Genomic DNA, 19,719 nt, shown 5'->3' with positions numbered 1-19,719 from the left:
TCGAGCCTGGTGAGAACAGGAGGAGGCCATTCAGCCCCTCGAGCCTGGTGAGAACAGGAGGAGGCCATTCAGCCCCTCGAGCCTGGTGGGAACAGGAGGAGGCCATTCAGCCCCTCGAGCTTGGTGGGAACAGGAGGCCATTCAGCCCCTCGAGCCTGGTGGGAACAGGAGGCCATTCAGCCCCTCGAGCCTGGTGGGAACAGGAGGCCATTCAGCCCCTCGAGCCTGCTGGGAACAGGAGGAGGCCATTCAGCCCCTCGAGCCTGCTGGGAACAGGAGGAGGCCATTCAGCCCCTCGAGCCTAATGGGAACAAGAGGCCATTCAGCCCCTCGAGCCTGGTGGGAACAGGAGGAGGCCATTCAGCCCCTCAATCCTACTGCGAACAGGGGAAGGCCATTCAGCCCCTCAATCCTACTGCGAACAGGGGAAGGCCATTCAGCCCCTCAATCCTACTGCGAACAGGGGAAGGCCATTCAGCCCCTCAATCCTACTGCGAACAGGGGAAGGCCATTCAGCCCCTCAGTCCTACTGCGAACAGGGGAAGGCCATTCAGCCCCTCGAGCCTAGTGGGAACAAGAGGCCATTCAGACCCTTGGGTCTATTAGGAACATGAGGCCATTCAGCCCTTCGAGCCCATTCCACCAACCTTCAGATTGTAGAAGCAGAATAAGTGAATGGTTGCAGCACAGAAGGAAGCCATTAGGCCTGTTTGTCCCTTTCCCTATAACCGTGCAATTCTTTTTCCCTTCAGGCGCCTGTCCAATCCCTCTCGAATGCCTCGAATGAACCTGCCTCCCGCCCCCACTCTCTCGGGCGGCGCCTTCCAGGCCCGAACCACTCACCACGTGAACAAGTTTCTCCTCGTGTGTCCCTCGCTCCTCTAACCGGTCATCTTAAATCCCGCCTCCCTCCGGTTCCCTTAAACTCTGCCTCCCTCAAACCCCACCTCCCTCCGCTTCCTTAAACCCCGCCCCCCTCCAGTTCCCTTTAACCCCGCCTCCCTCCGGTTCCTTAAACTACGCCTCCCTCCGGTTCCTTAAACCCCGCCTCCCTCCAGTTCCCTTAAACTCTGCCTCCCTCAAACCCCACCTCCCTCCGCTCCCTCCGGTTCCTTAAACCCCGCCTCCCTCCGGTTCCTTAAACCCCGCCTCCCTCCAGTTCCCTTAAACCCCGCCCCCTCCGGTTCCCTTAAACCCCGCCCCCTCCAGTTCCCTTAAACCCCGCCTCCCGCCGACAGGAACAGGTTCTCCCGGTCGACTCTGCCCCAGACCCTTCAATCGTTTCAAAGACCTGGATCAAACCTCCACCGAACCTTCTCCTCTCCGAGGAGAACAGTCCCGACATCTCCAATCTATCCACGTGACTGACGTTCCTCCTCCCTGGGACCCATTCCCGTGAATCTTTTCCACTCTCTCTCCAAAGCCTTCAACATCCTTCAACAAGCGAGGGGCCCAGAACTGGACACGACGCTCCAGCCGAGGCTGAGCTAGTGTTTAATAAGCCTTTAACATACCCTCACTGCTCTATGTCTTTACCAATAAACATTTATACTTATAAATCCCAGATTCCCACGTCTCTCGGCCAATTTCTCGACCTCTCCCTCATTGGCCATGTTTACTGACCCCTCCACACAATACCCAACCCCCGAAGTTGGTTACTGCCCCCGCTCTGCATTACCGGCACCTCCCCCCATTGTCCCTCCCTGGTTACCAGCTCCTCCCCCCTTTGTCCCTCCCTGGTTACCGACTCCTCCCCCCATTGTCCCTCCCTGGTTACCGACTCCTCCTCCCATTGTCTCCCCCCCCCCCCCCCACCCCACCCCAGTTACCGACTCCTCCTCCCATTGTCCCTCCCTGGTTACCGACTCCTCCCCCCATTGTCCCTCACTGGTTACCGACTCCTCCCCCCATTGTCACTCCATGGTTACTGACTCCTCCCCTCATTGTCCCTCCCTGGTTACCAACTTCTCCCCCCCCATTGTCCCTCCCATGTTACCGGCTCCTCCCCCCCCATCGTCCCTCCCTAGTTACCGGCTCCTCCCTTCCCATCGTCCCTCACTAGTTACTGGATCCTCCCCTCCCCTTGTCTCTCCCTGGTTACTGGCTCCCCCCCCTTGTCCTCCCTAGTTACCGCTCCTCCCCCCAATGTCCCTCGTCTTTACTGGCCCCACCCCCATTGTCCCTCCTGGTAACCCACCCCTCCACTGTCCCTCTTGGCAACCAGGCCCCTCCCCCAATTATCCCTCCTGGTAACCAGGCCCCTCCCTCCCTCCCTCAATTGTCCCTCACGGTCACCTACCCCTTCCCCCCCCCATTGTTGCCCTGGTAACCAGCCCCTCCCCCCCATTGTTGCCCCCGGTAACAACCCCTCCCCTCCCCTCCTTCCCTTTGTTGCTCCCCACACTGGTTACCAGCCGCCTGCTCCAGCTCGCGGCCGAGTTCAGCCCGCTTCCCGCCGCCATCTTCTCGCCGCGCGTGCGTGCGCGACCCCGTGAAGCAGGCGAAGTGTCGTCGCAGCGGGAGGAGCGAGAGGAGGTTCACGGAGGGGCGGGGCTTCGCTGAGGGGGCGGGGCTTTCAGCTCGTCCAGCCCGACAGCGACGCCGACGCAACAATCCCTCACGGCGACCTGTGATGTCACAAACCACTTCCCTTTACCTCTGGGTGACGAGTTATCGCCCTCAACACCCCCCCCCCCCCCCCCCCCCACCCAACCACTCTCACTAACCCCGGGCACTGACGCAGATTCCGTTCCACCTTCCATTCCTGATGTCATAATCACTTCGCCCCGCCCCCTCAAAACCAGGACGCCTCAAAGCCGGTCCGCGTCAGTGCCATCGAAAACCCCGCCCACATCTCTGACATCACAATCGCGTCCCCATGCGTGACATCAGAATCCCCGCCCTCGCAGATCTGACATCACACTGCCAGACCTGCTGAGTTTTTCCAGGTAATTCTGTTTTTGTTTTTGATCACAATCCGCATCCCTAGGTGTGACACCTCAAACCCCGCCCACATCTCTGACATCATAATCCCCATCCCCATGTGTGACATCACAAACCCGCCCCTGTCTGTGACATCACCAACCTGGTTCCTCACTCCCTCCCCTCCCATGCATCTGCTGCCCTTGACCTCCCAGGTGGTGAAGGTCACGGGTTTGGAAGGTCAAGGCCGTTCAGCCCGTCGGCCTCTGCTGGCCCGCAGAAGCAGCAATTCACCCACCCAGTGTCGCCCTCCCGCCTTCTCTTGTAGCCCTGGACCTTCTTCCTCATCCCATGATAGTCCAATTCCCTCTTTAATGCCTCAGTCAACCCTGCCCCCACCACCCTCTTTCACAGGATGTGGGGGTCGCTGGCCGGGCCCAGCATTTATTGCCCATTCCTAATTGCCCCCTTGAGGAGGTGGTGGCGGTGAGCTGCCGTCTTCAACCGCTGCAGTCCCTGTGGTGTAGGTACACCCACAGTGCTGCTAGGGAGGGAGCTCCAGATCCTAAACCCATCGCTACATGAACCCCTCATTCCGCCATTGCTTCCTTTGCCCCCAGGCTCTCCTTGCGTCCGCCAATGGGAACAGTTTGATCCCATTTAGAAATCAGAGGCGCTTTACCACACTGGGGACATAAGTACCCAGGATCGTAAGCAATCGGAGCAGGAGTAGGCCATTCGGCCCCTCGAGCCTGCTGCACCTTAACTCCACTTCTCCTGCCTGTCTCCCATGACCCTCGACCCGCTTGTCGATCCAAAATCTGTCTAACATGGACCACTAGGAAAGACTCAATGACCCGGCCTCCACTGCTCTCTGGTGGGGGGGGGGGCAAGAACTCCACAGACTCGCGACCGCCTGAGAGAGGAAATTCCTCCCCGTCTCCATCTCAAGTGGGAGACTCCTTATTTTTAAACTGTGGCCCCCCTCCCTCTAGATTACACCACGAGGGGAAACATCCTCTCAGCATCCACCCTGTCAAAACCCCTCAGAATCTAAATATAAAAACAAAAAAAAACTGCGGATGCTGGAAATCCAAAACAAAAACAGAATTACCTGGAAAAACTCAGCATCTGCAGAGAAGAAAAGAGTTGACATTTCGAGTCAACTAGGGTTCTGTTGAAGGGTCATGAGGACTCGAAACGTCAACTCTTTTCTTCTCCGCCCCTCAGAATCTTCTATGTGACTTGACTGAAACGTAAGACCCTGAGGGGAGTTGACAGGGTGAATGTGGGGAGGATGTTCCCTGTTGTGGGAGAATCTAGAAGCAGGGGTCACTGTTTAAAAATAAGGGGTCACTCATTTAAGACAGATGAGAAGAAATTTTTTCACTCAGAGGGTGGTGAGCCTTTGGAACTCTCTTCCTCAAAAGGAGTTGGAAGCAGAGATTTTGAATATTTTTAAGGCAGAAGCAGATGGATTCTTGGTAAGCAAGGGGGGGGGTGAAAGGTTATCGGGGGTGGGTGGAAGTGTGGGGTTGAGGTTACAGCCAGATCAACCACGATCTTATTGAATGTTGGAGCAGGCTGGAGGAGCCGAATGGACACCACTCCTGCTCCTCATTCGTAAGTTCGTATGTGCCAGCTTCTCAAGGGGCAAATAGGGGTGGGCAATAAATGCTGGGCCCAGCCAACGACGCCACATCCCGTGATTGTCTTAAAAAAAAAAATCCATCGGATTGCCTCTCGTCCTGCTAAACTCCAATGAGTATCGGCCCAAGCTGCTCAACGCTTCCTCCCAGGGGAGCTATCCCAGGCCCAATCTCACCTTCGTGCATCCTGTGCCTTGACCTGCAGTGCATGGCTCTTCCAGCAGTTAGGCCAAGCCCTTTCTGAATATGAGGGGGGGGGGGTTTCTGCCTCTCCCATCCATTCAGGGAGTGAGTTCCAGGTCCCCACCTCCCTCTGGATGAAAATAAAAAATCTTCTGAACGCCCCCCCCCCACCGTCCGCAGAGAGCAGTGGAGGCCGGGTCATTCAATTTATTCGAGGCTGACTCCCGACAGATTCTCGATCCGACGAGGGAGTCGAGGGTTATGGGAGGGGGGGGGGGGGGGGTTGCTGGCAGGAAAGTGGATTTGGGGCCCCCAATCAGGTCAGCCATCGTCTTATTGACTGGCGGAGGAGGGATCGAGGGGCCCAATGGCCTTGTTTTTTGTTCCAATATCCGTTTGTGGGATGTGGCTCGGCTAGGCTTGCCCATCTCTAACCGCCCTCTTGAGGAGGTGGGTGGGTGAGGTGAGCTGCCTCCCTGAACCGCTGCAGCCCGTGTGGTGTAGGTACACCCTAGGGAGGGAGTTCTAGGGTTTCGACCCAGCGACAGTGAAGGAACGGCCAAGTCAGGATGGTGAGTGACTTGGGGGTGGGGAGCTCCCAGGTAAGAAGAACACAGGAAATCGGAGCAAGAGCAGGCCATTTGGCCCCTTCAAGACTGCCCCGCCATTCAATAAGATCACGGCGGACCTTCCCTAGGCCTCAACTCCCCCGTTCACACCGGCTCCTCAACGCCCTCAACTCCCCGATATTTCAAACATCTCTCTACCCGACCTGATTGTGGACCCAGGTCCACTTTCCCACCTGGCCCCCTTCCTTTTAACCCTCGACTCCTTCGTTGACCAAAAATCGGCCTAAGTGGCGCTGCTCCCGTGTATCTGCTGCCTTGGGCCCTCTAAGTGGTGGTGGTGGTGGGGGGGGTGTCGAAGCCTACTACTGTCCCTAAGCCCTATGTTCCTCTGTCCATCCTGTAAATATAGTCCGCCGGGCTTCTGATCCCTCTGCCGAGTGAGTCGATAATCCAAACTTACTCGATTTAGGCCACCCTTCAATATTATTCACCTCAATTCAGTCTCCCGTCTGCCTCCTCCAATCCAGATAAAACAACCTGAGCCAATCCAAAGATTTCCTCATGGCTGAAGCTCTCCAACTCAGGCAGCACCTTCTGGACCCTCTCCAGTGCAATCGCATCCTTCTGATAGGCCAGGACAGAACCCATACCCCAGCTGCGGTCTACCCAATGTCCTCCCCAGTCCCTGTATAATCTCCAAGCACTTTTACTCTAGCTCACAGCTAATGAAGGGAAACCTGGGCTTGAAATGCACTGCAACATTCAGCAGCCTGATAATGACCAGGTAATCTCCTGGTGATGGTGATGAGGGGGAAATGATGGGCCTCACGCAACAGGGAGAGCTGCCCCCCACCCTTTCACTTCTTCCGACAGTGGTCATCGGATCTTTTACATCCCACCTGAGAGGACAACCGGGGATTCGTAACGTGCCATCTGAAAGACGGCACCTCCAACAGTGCGGCTCTCCCTCACCACTGACCCTCCGACAGTGCGGCTCTCCCTCAGCGCTGACCCTCCGACAGTGCGGCTCTCCCTCAGCGCTGACCCTCCGACAGTGCGGCTCTCCCTCAGCGCTGACCCTCCGACAGTGCGGCTCACCCTCAGCACTGACCCTCCGACAGTGCGGCGCTCCCTCAGCACTGACCCTCCAACAGTGCGGCGTTCCCTCAGCACTGACCCTCCGACAGTGCGGCGCTCCCTCAGCACTGACCCTCCAACAGTGCGGTGCTCCCTCAGCACTGACCCTCCGACAGTGCAGCGCTCCCTGAGTGTTGACCCACCGACAGCACGGCGCTCCATAAGTGTTGACCCTCCGGCAGTGCAGCTCTCCCTCAGCACTGACCCTCCGACAGTGCGGCTCTCCCTCAGCACTGACCCTCCGACAGTGCGGCGCTCCCTCAGAGCTGACCCTCCAATAATGCGGCGCTCCCTCAGAGCTGACCCTCCCACAGGGCAGCGCTCCCTCAGTACTGACCCTCCCACAGTGCGGTGCTCCCTGAGTGTTGACACTCCGACAGCACGGTGCTCCTTAAGTGTTGACCCTCCGACAGTGCGGTTCTCCCTCAGCACTGACCCTCCGACAGTGCGGCTCTCTCTCAGCACTGACCCTCCGACAGTGCGGCTCTCCCTCAGCACTGACCCTCCGACAGTGCGGCTCCCCCTCAACACTGACCCTCCGACAGCGCGGCGCTCCCTCAGAGCTGACCCTCCAATAATGCGGCGCTCCCTCAGAGCTGACCCTCCCACAGGGCAGTGCTCCCTCAGCACTGACCCTCCCACAGTGCGGCTCCCCCTCAACACTGACCCTCCGACAGCGCGGCGCTCCCTCAGAGCTGACCCTCCAATAATGCGGCGCTCCCTCAGAGCTGACCCTCCCACAGGGCAGCGCTCCCTCAGTACTGACCCTCCCACAGTGCGGTGCTCCCTGAGTGTTGACCCTCTGACAGCACGGTGCTCCCTAAGTGTTGACCCTCCGACAGTGCGGCTCTCCCTCAGCACTGACCCTCCGACAGTGCGGTTCTCCCTCAGCGCTGGCCCTCCAACAGTGCGGCTCCCCCTCAACACTGACCCTCCGACAGCGCGGCGCTCCCTCAGAGCTGACCCTCCAATAATGCGGCGCTCCCTCAGAGCTGACCCTCCCACAGGGCAGTGCTCCCTCAGCACTGACCCTCCCACAGTGCGGCTCCCTCTCAGTAGTGACCCTCTGACTATGCAGTGCTCCCTCATTACTGACCCACCGACAGTGCGGCTCTCCCTTAGCACTGACACTCCGACAGTGCGGCGCTCCCTCAGAACTGACACTGGAGTATCAGCCCTGAATTGTAGAGCTCAAGTCTGTTCAGACTCAAAGCCATGACGTCTGTAAGAGGATTGGCAAACGCAGTTGCTCACTGATAACTGTGAGGATGTACATTCTGATACAAAGAATAGGGAGGTCACATATTACTTGGATCGTGCAAGTCTCGGTGGGGTAGAGGAAGGCAGAGATCTCCGACTACAAATACACCAATCACCAAAAAATTGTGGCACAGGTTAGCGAGACCACCACAAACTAGCAAAGCGAGCACCAAGCTTTATTCCTGTAGGAACAGAATTGAAATATGCTGAAGCTATAGGGTAGCTTGCTTAGACCACACTTAGAGTGCTCCATCTTCTCCTGCTCGCTATATTATAAAAGGGGTGTCGAGGCGCTGGAGAGGGTGCAGGGAAGATTTACAAAGAGGCTACTAGAAAAGGCACCTGGATATGCACCTCACATAGCATAACCTGCAGGGCTATGGAGCAACACATGAACAAGGAGCAGGAGGAGGCCATTCAGCCCCTTGATCCTGCTCCCCCATTCAATAAGATCATGGCTGATCTGAATGTAACCTCAACTCCACATTCCCACCCACCCCCAATAACCTCTCACCCCCTCCCACCTTGTTAATGAAGAATCTCTCTCCGTCGGCCTTAAAAATATTCAAAGTCTCTGCTTCCACTGCCTTTTGAGGAAGAGAGTTCCAAAGACTCACCACCCTCAGAGAAAAAATTTCTCCTCATCTCTGTCCTAAATGGGTGACCCCTTATTTTTAAACAGTGACCCCCCTCGTTCTAGATTCTCCCACAAGAGGAAACATTCGCTCCGCATCCACCCTGTCAACTCCCCTCAGGATCTAACATGTTTCAATCAAGTCACCTCTTACTCTTCTAAACTCCAGCGGATACAAGCCTAACCTGTCCAACCTTTCCCCATAAGACAACCCACCCATTCCAGGTATTATCTGATAAACCTTCTCTGAACTGCCTCCCACACATTGACATCCTTCCTTCAATAAGGAGACCAGTACTGTACACTGTACTCCAGATGTGGTCTCTCCAGTGCCCTGTATAACTGAAGCATAACCTCCCCACTTTTGTATTCAATTCCCCTCACAATGAATGATCACATTCTCTTAGCTTTCCCTAATTACCTGCTGTACCTGCATACGAGCCTTTCCTGATTCATGCACTAGGACACCCAGATCCCTCTGCGTCACAGAGCTCTGCAGCCTCTCACCATTTAGATAATGTGCCTCCTTCTTATTCTTCCTGCCAAAATGGACAATTTCACACTTGCCCACATTATAGTCCGCCTGCCGGATCTTTACCCACTCACTTCACCTACCAATGTCACTTTGTAGCCTCCCTCCGTTCTCTCCAGTGGGATTAGGCTGGGTGGGGGGGGGCTTATTTTCTAGCCAGGGCAGACACGATGGGCCAAGTGGCCTCTGTCTGTACTGTAAACTGCCTATGATGCAATGCCTGGGGTAGACGTATTACAAAAGGGTGTACAGGCCAGACCACTACTCTCTTGAAAAACTGCAGAGGTGGTTTGGGGGGTGGGGGGGTTAGTGGTGGAGTGGCATCCGAATCGAGGTGTGAAAGTGATTAAAGTTTTTGTAATCGCGCGGATACAGAGAGAATGCTTCCCCTTGTGGGGCCTAGAGGCCATCAATAGGAGATAGTCACCAAGAAATCCGATAGGGAATTCGAGAGGAACTTCTTTAACTCAGAGGAGTGGGGAGAATGTGGAGGGGGAGGGGGTTGAGATGAACGGTACCGATGTATTGGAGGGGGAAGCTGGATAAAACACGAGAGGGAGAAGGGGCTAGAGGGTGACGATGGTAGATTTAGACGAGGAATGATGGGAGGAGGCGGGAGTGAAGCATAAACACCAGCAGGGTTGGGCTGAATGGTCTGTTTCTCTGTTGAATGTCTGTGCTAATATGAATCCTCTGCAAGACACTAGAAATTTCTGAGGGACAACGGGACCTTGGCGTGCGTGTCCATAGATCTCTGAAGGCGGAGAGGCATTTTAGTGGGGTGGTGAAAAAGGCACAGGGGACACTTGCCTTTATCAATCGAGGCCTAGATTACAAAAGTAGGGAGGTCATGTTGGAGTTGTATAGAACCTTGGTGAGGCCACAGCTGGAGTACTGTGTGCAGTTCTGGTCGCCACATTATAGGAAGGATGTGACTGCACTGGAGGGGGAGCAGAGGAGATTCACCAGGATGTTGCCTGGGATGAAACATTTAAGTTACGAAGAGAGGTTGGATAGACTTGGGTTGTTTTCATTGGAGCAGAGAAGACTGAGGGGCGACCTGATCGAGGTGTACAAGATTATGAGGGGCATGGACAAGGTGGATAGGGAGCAGCTTAGTTGAAGGGTCAGTCACGAGGGGACATAAGTTCAAGGTGAAGGGCAGGAGGTTTAGAGGGGATGTGAGGAAAAGCTTTTTTACCCAGAGGGTGGTGAGGGTCTGGAATGCACTGCCTGGGAGGGTGGTGGAGGAGGGTTAGCCTCACATCCTTTAAAAAGCACCTGGATGAGCACTTGGCACTTCATAACATTCAAGGCTATGGGGCCAAGTGCTGGTAAATGGGATTAGGTAGGTAGGTCAGGTGTTTCTCACGTGTCGGTGCAGACTCGATGGGCCGAAGGGCCTCTTCTGCTCTGTGTGATTCTGTAAAGACAAATAGCAAGGCAGAACCTGTAGTTCGTTCTACACAAGCCAGCCCGTTCCCTGTTGTGAAAGACACCTCTTATAACTGATATGAGAGAGAAAGAGAAAGAGAGAGAGAGAGAAAGAGAAAGAGAGACTTCCCACATCTTCCCTCATTGTTAAACCCGCATTTCAAATGATTTAATATTAGATCAGTGGATGTCTTCTGCCATTGTACACTGTCAGTCAACTGATACACTGTTTGGTACAGACAGCACGCTGTGTAGTACAGTATTCTGCTGCTAAGGTGTCCTCCGTTAGCTGACAAACCTTCGACGTGGTTAAGTAAACACAGGATGTGGTCAGTCAGAGTTCAATGTTGTTTCGGCGAGGAGAGTCTTGCTGGTGATGGGTGAGGAGAGGGGGTGGGGCAGCGAGGGAGGTAGAGGGTTGGGGAGAGGGGGTGGGGAGACGAGGGAGGTAGAGGGGTGGGGAGAGGGGGTGGGGAGAGGAGGTAGAGGGTGAGGGAGAGGGGGTGGGGAGATGAGGGAGGTAAAGGGGTGGGGAGAGGGGGTGGGGAGATGAGGGAGGTAGAGGGGTGGGGAGAGGGGGTGGGGAGAGGAGGGGAGGTAGAGGGGTGGGGAGAGGGGGTGGGGAGAGGAGGTAGAGGGTGAGGGAGAGGGGGTGGGGAGATGAGGGAGGTAAAGGGGTGGGGAGAGGGGGTGGGGAGATGAGGGAGGTAGAGGGGTGGGGAGAGGGGGTGGGGAGAGGAGGGGAGGTAGATGGGTGAGAGAGGGGGTGTGAGGAGACCAGGGGAGGTAGAAGAGTGGGTGGGGAGAGGGGGTGGGGAGAGGAGGTAGAGGGTGAGGGAGAGGGGGTGGGGAGATGAGGGAGGTAAAGGGGTGGGGAGAGGGGGTGGGGAGATGAGGGAGGTAGAGGGGTGGGGAGAGGGGGTGGGGAGAGGAGGGGAGGTAGAGGGGTGAGAGAGGGGGTGTGAGGAGACCAGGGGAGGTAGAAGAGTGGGTGGGGAGAGGGGGTGGGGCGACGAGGGAGGTAGAGGGGTGGGGAGAGGGGGTGGGGCGACGAGGGAGGTAGAGGGGTGGGGAGAGGGGGTGGGGAGATGAGGAAGGTAGAGGGTTGAGGGAGAGGGGGTGGGGAGAGGAGGGGAGGTAGAGGGGTGGGGAGAGGGGGTGGGGAGAGGAGGGGAGGTAGAGGGGGTGGGGAGAGGAGGGGAGGTAGATGGGTGAGAGAGGGGGGTGTGAGGAGACCAGGGGAGGTAGAAGAGTGGGTGGGGAGAGGGGGTGGGGCGACGAGGGAGGTAGAGGGGTGGGGAGAGGGGGTGGGGAGAGGAGGGGAGGTAGAGGGGTGAGGGAGGGGGTGGGGAGGAGAGGAGGTAGAGGGGTGGGGAGAGGGGGTGGGGAGAGGAGGGGAGGTAGAGGGGTGGGGAGAGGGGGTGGGGAGAGGAGGGGAGGTAGAGGGGTGGGGAGAGGAGGGGAGGTAGATGGGTGAGAGAGGGGGTGTGAGGAGACCAGGGGAGGTAGAAGAGTGGGTGGGGAGAGGGGGTGGGGCGACGAGGGAGGTAGAGGGGTGGGGAGAGGGGGTGGGGAGAGGAGGGGAGGTAGAGGGTGAGGGAGGGGGTGGGGAGGAGAGGAGGTAGAGGGGTGGGGAGAGGGGGTGGGGAGAGGAGGGGAGGTAGAGGGGTGGGGAGAGGGGGTGGGGAGAGGAGGGGAGGTAGAGGGGTGAGGGAGGGGGTGGGGAGGAGAGGAGGTAGAGGGGTGGGGAGAGGGGGTGGGGAGAGGAGGGGAGGTAGAGGGGTGAGGGAGGGGGTGGGGAGAGGAGGGGAGGTAGAGGGGTGAGGGAGGGGGTGGGGAGGAGAGGAGGTAGAGGGGTGGGGAGAGGGGGTGGGGAGAGGAGGGGAGGTAGAGGGGTGGGGAGAGGGGGTGGGGAGAGGAGGGGAGGTAGAGGGGTGAGGGAGGGGGTGGGGAGGAGAGGAGGTAGAGGGGTGGGGAGAGGGGGTGGGGAGATGAGGAAGGTAGAGGGTTGAGGGAGAGGGGGTGGGGAGAGGAGGGAGGTAGAGGGGGTGGGGAGAGGGGGTGGGGAGAGGAGGGGAGGTAGAGGGGGTGGGGAGAGGAGGGGAGGTAGAGGGGTGGGGAGAGGGGGTGGGGAGGAGAGGAGGTAGAGGGGTGGGGAGAGGGGGTGGGGAGACCAGGGGAGGTAGTTTCCCCCATGTCTTCCCAGGAGAGTGAAGAGAGAATTTGGGGGAAATTGCCTCTCCCTGAGAGCTGTTGACTGGCTGGGATTTGGGGAATGGTTGAGGTGGAGGCCATGTTGCACTTCTCACGGAGAAGTGTGGAAGCTGAAGCAGGTGGGATGGGCTGAACGGCCTCCTCCTGGGGCTCTCTGAACGCTCCTGGTTCAACGCAGACGCCGAAGAAACCTCGCTGAGCCTCAAAGGGAGCAGCCAATCACGTCTTTCCATTTCTTCAGCCAACCTCTCAACGTCAAGAAATCCGATTGGGTAAGTGCGACGCGCCCAGTGTCCAGCTCTTCCATTGGCTACATCTGCAAGCCCAGTGAACACGGTGGAAGGGGTCAGAGGGCACAGCCCGTCCAGTGTATCCGCCCGCACATTCGACGGGACATCAGTGTAAAAAAGTTTCACTACGTACAGTGCACGCGGCTCCTAAAACATCAATTTTAATGCCTTCAAATCTGTCTTTGGTGATTATTTAGTCCGCCTGCGTCCCATTGGGTGGGCCAGGGATGAAAGCCTATCCTGCAGGCCTCAGCCACGTCTCCGCTCGTCTGCACCGCTCCAGTCGTTGCCAATGACAACCGGGCAAAGTGTGGGGGAGGTGAGGGGGAGGAATCGATGGCCCAGGATCTGGCCTGGTCTTCAATTCAGTCTGATTTCCTCTCCTGCAACTTCTCCTCCTCCTCGATGTCCATCTCAGTCAGGACGCAGTAGCAGAGCAACTGAGTGTACCTTGTAAAGGAGGCTGCGGGAGATAGAGAAAGGCAACGGGTGTTAAAACGACCAGCTCATTGCATTTACACATTCAACGACACAGGACTCCAGGAGATCCCAATGCAGCCGAACCCTTTCCCGTTCACTCCCACTGTCCACAATCCCAATGGACACAAACCCCTTCCCATTCATTCCCACTGTCCACAATCCCAATGGACACAAACTCCTTCCCGTTCATTCCCACTGTCCACAATCCCAATGGACACAAACCCCTTCCCGTTCACTCCCACTGTCTACAATCCCAATGGACCCGAACCCTTTCCTGTTCACTCCCACTGTACACAATCCCAATGGACCTGAACCCATTCCCATTCACTCCCACTGTCCACAATCCCAATGGACACAAACCCCTTCCCGTTCACTCCCACTGTCCACAATTGCAATGGACCCAATCCCCTTCCTGTTCACTCCCACTGTCCACAATCCCAATGGATCCAAACCCCTTCCCGTTCACTCCCACAGTCCACAATCCCAATGGACACAATCCCCTTCCCATTCACTCCCACTGTCCACAATCCCAAAGGGCCCAATCCCATTCCCGTTCACTCCCACTGTACACAATCCCAAAGGACCCAATCCCATTCCCGTTCACTCCCACTGTACACAATCCCAAAGGACCCAATCCCATTCCCGTTCACTCCCACTATCCACAATCCCAATGGACCCAATCCCATTCCCGTTCACTCCCACAGTCCACAATCCCAATGGACATGAAACCGTTCCCGTTCATGCCCATTGTCCACAATCCCAATGGACACGACCTCCTTCCCATTCACTCCCACGGTCCACAATCCCAAAGGACCCAATCCCATTCCTACCCGATGGATCGCACTTCAGACACTGCAGCACTCCCCCTTAGTGCTGTCTCTGGACGTATCAGTCTCGAGTGTGGGATCCCAGCGCTGGGGTTTGGACGCATGACCCTGAGAACACCGAGCGCCACTCACAGAGTCACCCTAGCCAAAGTGATTGAACCTAGATCTCTGTTTGGGTTGGTTTAAGAGTTTCCATACAAACTGGTCCCTCAAAACTGTGGGCATCGATCCATGAGCCCCTTACTATCAGTACCATCTGTTACTTTGCTTTCCCTTCTTGACTCAATGATTCCGACGCATTCCTGGCTGCTCTCCCCTAATCCACCTTTAATAAACTACAGTTCATCCAAAATTCTGCTGCTCCATGTCCTAACTCACACCAGCTCCCATTCCCCTGTGCTCAGTGAACTACATTGGTTCCCAGTCAAGCAAGGCCTCGATTTCAAAATTCTAATCCGTGTTTCCAAATCCCTCCCTTTCTCTGTAACCTCCTCCAACCCCTACACCCCTCCTTATCTCTGTAACCTCCTCCAGCCTCTACAACCCTCCCTATCTCTGTAACCTCCTCCAACCCCTACACCCCTCCTTATCTCTGTAACCTCCTCCAGCCTCTACAACCCTCCCTATCTCTGTAACCTCCTCCAGCCCCTACACCCCTCCCTATCTCCGTAACCCCCTGCAGCCCCTACACCCCTCCCTATCTCTGTAACCTCCTCCAACCCCTACACCCCTCCTTATCTCTGTAACCTCCTCCAGCCTCTACACTCCTCCCTATCTCTGTAACCTCCTCCAACCCCTACACCCTGCCCTATTTCTGTAACCTCCTGAAACCTCCACACCCCTCCCTATCTCTGTAACCTCCTCCAGCCCCTACACCCCTCCTTATCTCTGTAACCTCCTCCAGCCCCTACACCCCTCCCTATCTCTGTAACCTCCTCCAGCCCCTACACCCCTCCCTATCTCTGTAACCTCCTCCAGCCCCTACACACCTCCCTATCTCTGTAACCTCCTCCAGCCCCCTACAACCCTCCCAATCTCTGTAACCTCCTCCAGCCCCTACAACCCTCCCTATCTCTGTAACCCCCTCCAGCCCCTACAACCCTCCCTATCTCTGTAACCTCCTCCAGCACGTACACCCCTCCCCATCTCTATAACCTCCTCCAGCCCCTACAACCCTCCCAATCTCTGTAACCTCCTCCAGCCCCTACAACCCTCCCTATCTCTGTAACCCCCTCCAGCCCCTACAACCCTCCCAATCTCTGTAACTTCCTCCAACCCCTACATCCCTCCCTATCTCTGTAACCTCCTCCAACCCCTACACCCCTCCTTATCTCTGTAACCTCCTCCAGCCTCTACACACTTCCCTATCTCTGTAACCTCCTCCAGCCCCCACACCTCTCCCTATCTCTGTAACTTCCTCCAAATCCTACATCCCTCCCTATCTCTGCAACCTCCTCCAGCCCCTACACCCCGCCCTATCTCTGTAACCACCTCCAGCCCCTACACCCCTCCCTACCTCTGTAACCTCCTCCAGCCCCTACACCCTGCCCTATCTCTGTAACCTCCTCCAGCCCCTACAACCCTCCCTATCTCTGTAACCCTCTCCAGCCCCTACAACCCTCCCTATCTCTGTAACCTCCTCCAGCACGTACACCCCTCCCCATCTCTATAACCTCCTCCAGCCCCTACAACCCTCCCAATCTCTGTAACCTCCTCCAGCCCCTACAACCCTCCCTATCTCTGTAACCCCCTCCAGCCCCTACAACCCTCCCAATCTCTGTAACTTCCTCCAACCCCTACATCCCTCCCTATCTCTGTAACCTCCTCCAACCCCTACACCCCTCCTTATCTCTGTAACCTCCTCCAGCCTCTACACACTTCCCTATCTCTGTAACCTCCTCCAGCCCCCACACCTCTCCCTATCTCTGTAACTTCCTCCAAATCCTACATCCCTCCCTATCTCTGTAACCGCCTCCAGCCCCTACACCCCTCCCTACCTCTGTAACCTCCTCCAGCCCCTACACCCTGCCCTATCTCTGTAACCTCCTCCAGCCCCCTACAATCCTCCGAGATCTCTGCGCTCCTCCAATTCCGGCCTCTTCTCTTGAGCGTCCTTCCTGACCTCCCATCACCCCGCCGTTGGCAGCCGTGCCTTCAGTTGCTTGTGGGTGGGGGCAGCCTGGGCCCGATGTCTGTCACGACCTCCCTCTCTCTCCTCCCTCAGATCACTTCGGAGTGACCGTACGTGTTGAGAAACAAGCCTGTGGGGCGAATTGGCTTGGCGAGGAGAGCGCTGCACACAACAGCGAGGAGGATAATGCTGGAGCTTTGCAAACCTCTGATCAGGCTGCCTCTCCAGCGCTGGGCCCCACACACTTTAAGGAGCAGGTCGAGGCCTCCAAGAGGGTGTGGATGAGGGTGAGCAGGGATGAGGGAATCCAGCGTGGAGAAGCCGGGATTGTTCTGCTCAGAACAGAGAAGATTGAGAGGTGATTTAATCTAGGCCGCACAAAACCCTGTACTGTTTCCCCTGATTTGCCCTGTTTTCTAACTGGCATTTGGTTTGGTAACTAGAGGGGGCAGCTGGGCCTAGAATAAGAGGCAAAAAGCAAGAGGGCGAACGTGGGAAAAGAGAGCTTTGTTACGATTTAGACTACATTGCCTGACAAAGTGGCGAGAGAAAATTTCATACATTCCAAGGTCCGGGCCTTGGGACGTGCTGAGGGACGCACTAAAGCTTGGGGCAGCCACCACAAAGGCTCCCTCCCTAACAGCGCTGCGGGTGCACCTACACCACAGGGACTGCAGCGGTTCAAGAAGGCAACTCACCACCACCTTCTCAAGGGCAGCTAGGGATGGGCAATAAATGCTGGGCCCAGCCAGGGAAGCCACCCGCCATCCACCACCCCCGCCCCCGCCACCCCGCTCAAGACCCCCCCCAACCACCACCCCCAATGGATAAACAAAAAAACGATCCTATTGAATGGCGAAGCAGGCTCGAGGGGCTGAATGGCCTACTCCTGCTTCTATGTTCTTTGTTCCTACGTTTTAGGACACTATCTTTAGATTGATAAGAGCGTATGGTTTGGGACTGTATCTCTCAAATTTCGGGTAAATGAAAGGGATCATGTGAACTACGCAGGCGTTTGCCTGATCACAAAGCTTGGATAGTTTAGTTATTAAAGACCAAAGGGGCTCCGATTGTGTTATGGAAGGAAGGTGCCAGATATTTACACTTGGGGGACAATGACAGCTGTTTCTAAGTCCACAATGCGAAGACGCTAAGTCTCCTAAGAGTCAGGAAGGGACTATTGTTACCACGTTGTCAATAGTTGTGATGGAAGCTGTCCCTTCCTTTGTTTCTAAGATGAAAGGGCCGTTGTGATCAGAGATAGCTGATTAACATTGCTGCTGGGTGAAGTGAGCCTAGTGTGTTTCCCGTTGCCACGGAGAAGGGGATAGAGGAGGCCATTTTGAGATCAGGCTACAGGCTTCCCTATGAACCCAGAAATATCAGAGAGAAAGCCGCTGCCAGGTTCTGGTCTCAGGTGGTCTGTAGCCAACTGAGAGGTGGCGAGCAAGGACAAGCTAGAGTTACTCAGGTCCGTGCCTTGACCGGAGAAAACGTTGATTCTATCATTCACCGTGTGGGATGGGGCCGGGAGCTCGCGCTCAGTTTGATAGCCAAGCTCACGAGGGGGTTCAAACAAAGCTGGAGGATTTGCCTAGCTGGAGTTAGAGGCAGAATCCCCAGGGAAACCAGCCCTGAGGAAGATAGTATCGGGAAAGGAGCAGGACAGAAGTAAAATGCTTGGGAGCTGAGAATCACTTTGGATCAGTTCAGGGAGAACCAGACGTCTGCTTAAGATACTGAGCAACATAAGAAAATTGGGCTTTTTGGTCGGCCTTAAAAGTAGAAAGGGGCACGTTAGGTTCAGTAATTCAAAGTATAAAGTTGCCCACGGAATGAAAATAATGTTAATTTAATGGCGTTCTGTTTTTCATTCATCTCAGTAACTTTGAAGCTCAAGTTGCACTTTCGAAGTTATCGGTCTCTGCTACGATCGGAACAATAAATATAAATGAAAAGGAGGGTGAACATGTGCCCGAGGACTCGAATTGGGACTGTTATGCTGGGAACGGAGGACAAAATTGGGCTCTTTCAAACAGCTAGAATGGGCTTGACAGGCCAAATGGCCTCCGCCTGTGCTGCAAGATTCAGTGGTTCTAAGTCGGTCCTGAAAATTACCTCATTGATCAAGTTTTTAGTCATTCACATAATGACTCTCAACCTGGTCCAATTTATCTAGTTAGTTATAAGTGGTTTTCATTGACATTGTACGAGATCCAAAAGCTCTACATAACAGCACAGAGCTGTATAAAATAACTGTATAACTGCACAGAGCTGTAAAAATCACTATATAACAGCATAAACCTGTAAAAATCACTGTATAACTGCACAGAGCTGTAAAAATCACTATATAACAGCATAAAGCTGTAAAAATCACTGTATAACTGCACAGAGCTGTAAAAATCACTACATAACTGCACAGAACTGTAAAAATCACTACATAACTGCACAGAACTGTAAAAATCACTACATAACTGCACAGAACTGTAAAAATCACTATATAACTGCATAAACCTGTAAAAATCACTTTATAACAGCATAAACCTGTAAAAATCACTATATAACAGCATAAACCTGTAAAAATCACTATATAACTGCATAAAGCTGTAAAAATCACTATATAACAGCATAAACCTGTAAAAATCACTAAATAACTGCATAAACCTGTAAAAATCACTATATAACTGCATAAACCTGTAAAAATCACTATATAACAGCACAGAGCTGTAAAAATCACTATATAACTGCATAAACCTGTAAAAATCACTATATAACAGCACAGAGCTGTAAAAATCACTATATAACAGCATAAACCTGTAAAAAATCACTATATAACTGCACAGAGCTGTAAAAATTGCTATATAACAGCATAAACCTGTAAAAATCACTGTATAACTGCACAAAGCTGTAAAAATCACTATGTAACAGCATAAATCTGTAAAAATCACTATATAACTGCACAGAGCTGTAAAAATCACTATATAACAGCATAAATCTGTAAAAATCACTATATAACTGCATAAATCTGTAGAAATCACTATATAACAGCATAAATCTGTAGAAATCACTATATAACAGCATAAACCTGTAAAAATCACTGTATAACTGCACAGAGCTGTAAAAATCACTATATAACTGCACAGAGCTGTAAAAATCACTATATAACAGCATAAATCTGTAAAAATCACGATATAACTGCACAGAGCTGTAAAAATCACTATATAACTGCATAAATCTGTAGAAATCACTATATAACAGCATAAATCTGTAGAAATCGCTATATAACAGCATAAACCTGTAAAAATCACTGTATAACTGCACAGAGCTGTAAAAATCACTATATAACTGCACAGAGCTGTAAAAATCACTATATAACAGCACAGAGCTGTAAAAATCACTATATAACAGCATAAATCTGTAAAAATCACGATATAACTGCACAGAGCTGTAAAAATCA

The 19,719-nt window shown here is 54.3% G+C and overlaps 2 protein-coding genes and 1 long non-coding RNA gene across 5 annotated transcripts in view; 1 reads left to right on the top strand and 2 right to left on the bottom strand.

The window, feature by feature from the left end:
• Window positions 1–2,789, bottom strand: part of LOC121270174 (mitochondrial inner membrane protein OXA1L-like) — a 31,530-nt gene extending 28,741 nt beyond the window's left edge. Inside the window, exon 1 of one of the 3 annotated variants that reach the window (XM_041175479.1) lies at window positions 2,727–2,789. In XM_041175479.1, the coding sequence (XP_041031413.1) occupies window positions 2,727–2,774 (48 nt within the window). In that variant the 5' untranslated portion in view covers window positions 2,775–2,789. Of the gene's footprint in view, window positions 1–1,291; window positions 1,512–2,411; window positions 2,555–2,726 lie in introns of those variants that run through there. The other 2 variants (XM_041175478.1, XM_041175477.1) reach the window with 2 other exon arrangements.
• A 9,888-nt stretch (window positions 2,790–12,677) lies between these two features.
• Window positions 12,678–18,521, top strand: LOC121270390. Its single transcript, XR_005941519.1, has 3 exons — window positions 12,678–12,806; window positions 16,356–16,620; window positions 18,146–18,521. It is a non-coding gene; the product is annotated as an uncharacterized LOC121270390 (long non-coding RNA).
• LOC121270389 (Y+L amino acid transporter 2-like) overlaps window positions 12,786–19,719 on the bottom strand; it is a 57,134-nt gene continuing 50,200 nt past the window's right edge. Inside the window, exon 9 of the mRNA XM_041175692.1 lies at window positions 12,786–13,287. Coding sequence (XP_041031626.1) covers window positions 13,190–13,287 — 98 coding nt within the window. The 3' untranslated portion in view covers window positions 12,786–13,189. The remainder of the gene's footprint in view (window positions 13,288–19,719) is intronic.

Source organism: Carcharodon carcharias, chromosome 27, assembly GCF_017639515.1.
Source record: "Carcharodon carcharias isolate sCarCar2 chromosome 27, sCarCar2.pri, whole genome shotgun sequence".
NCBI classification, from domain to species: domain Eukaryota; kingdom Metazoa; phylum Chordata; class Chondrichthyes; order Lamniformes; family Lamnidae; genus Carcharodon; species Carcharodon carcharias.
Note: the sequence above shows the minus strand (reverse complement) of the source record. Positions and strands in the feature narration are given on the sequence as shown.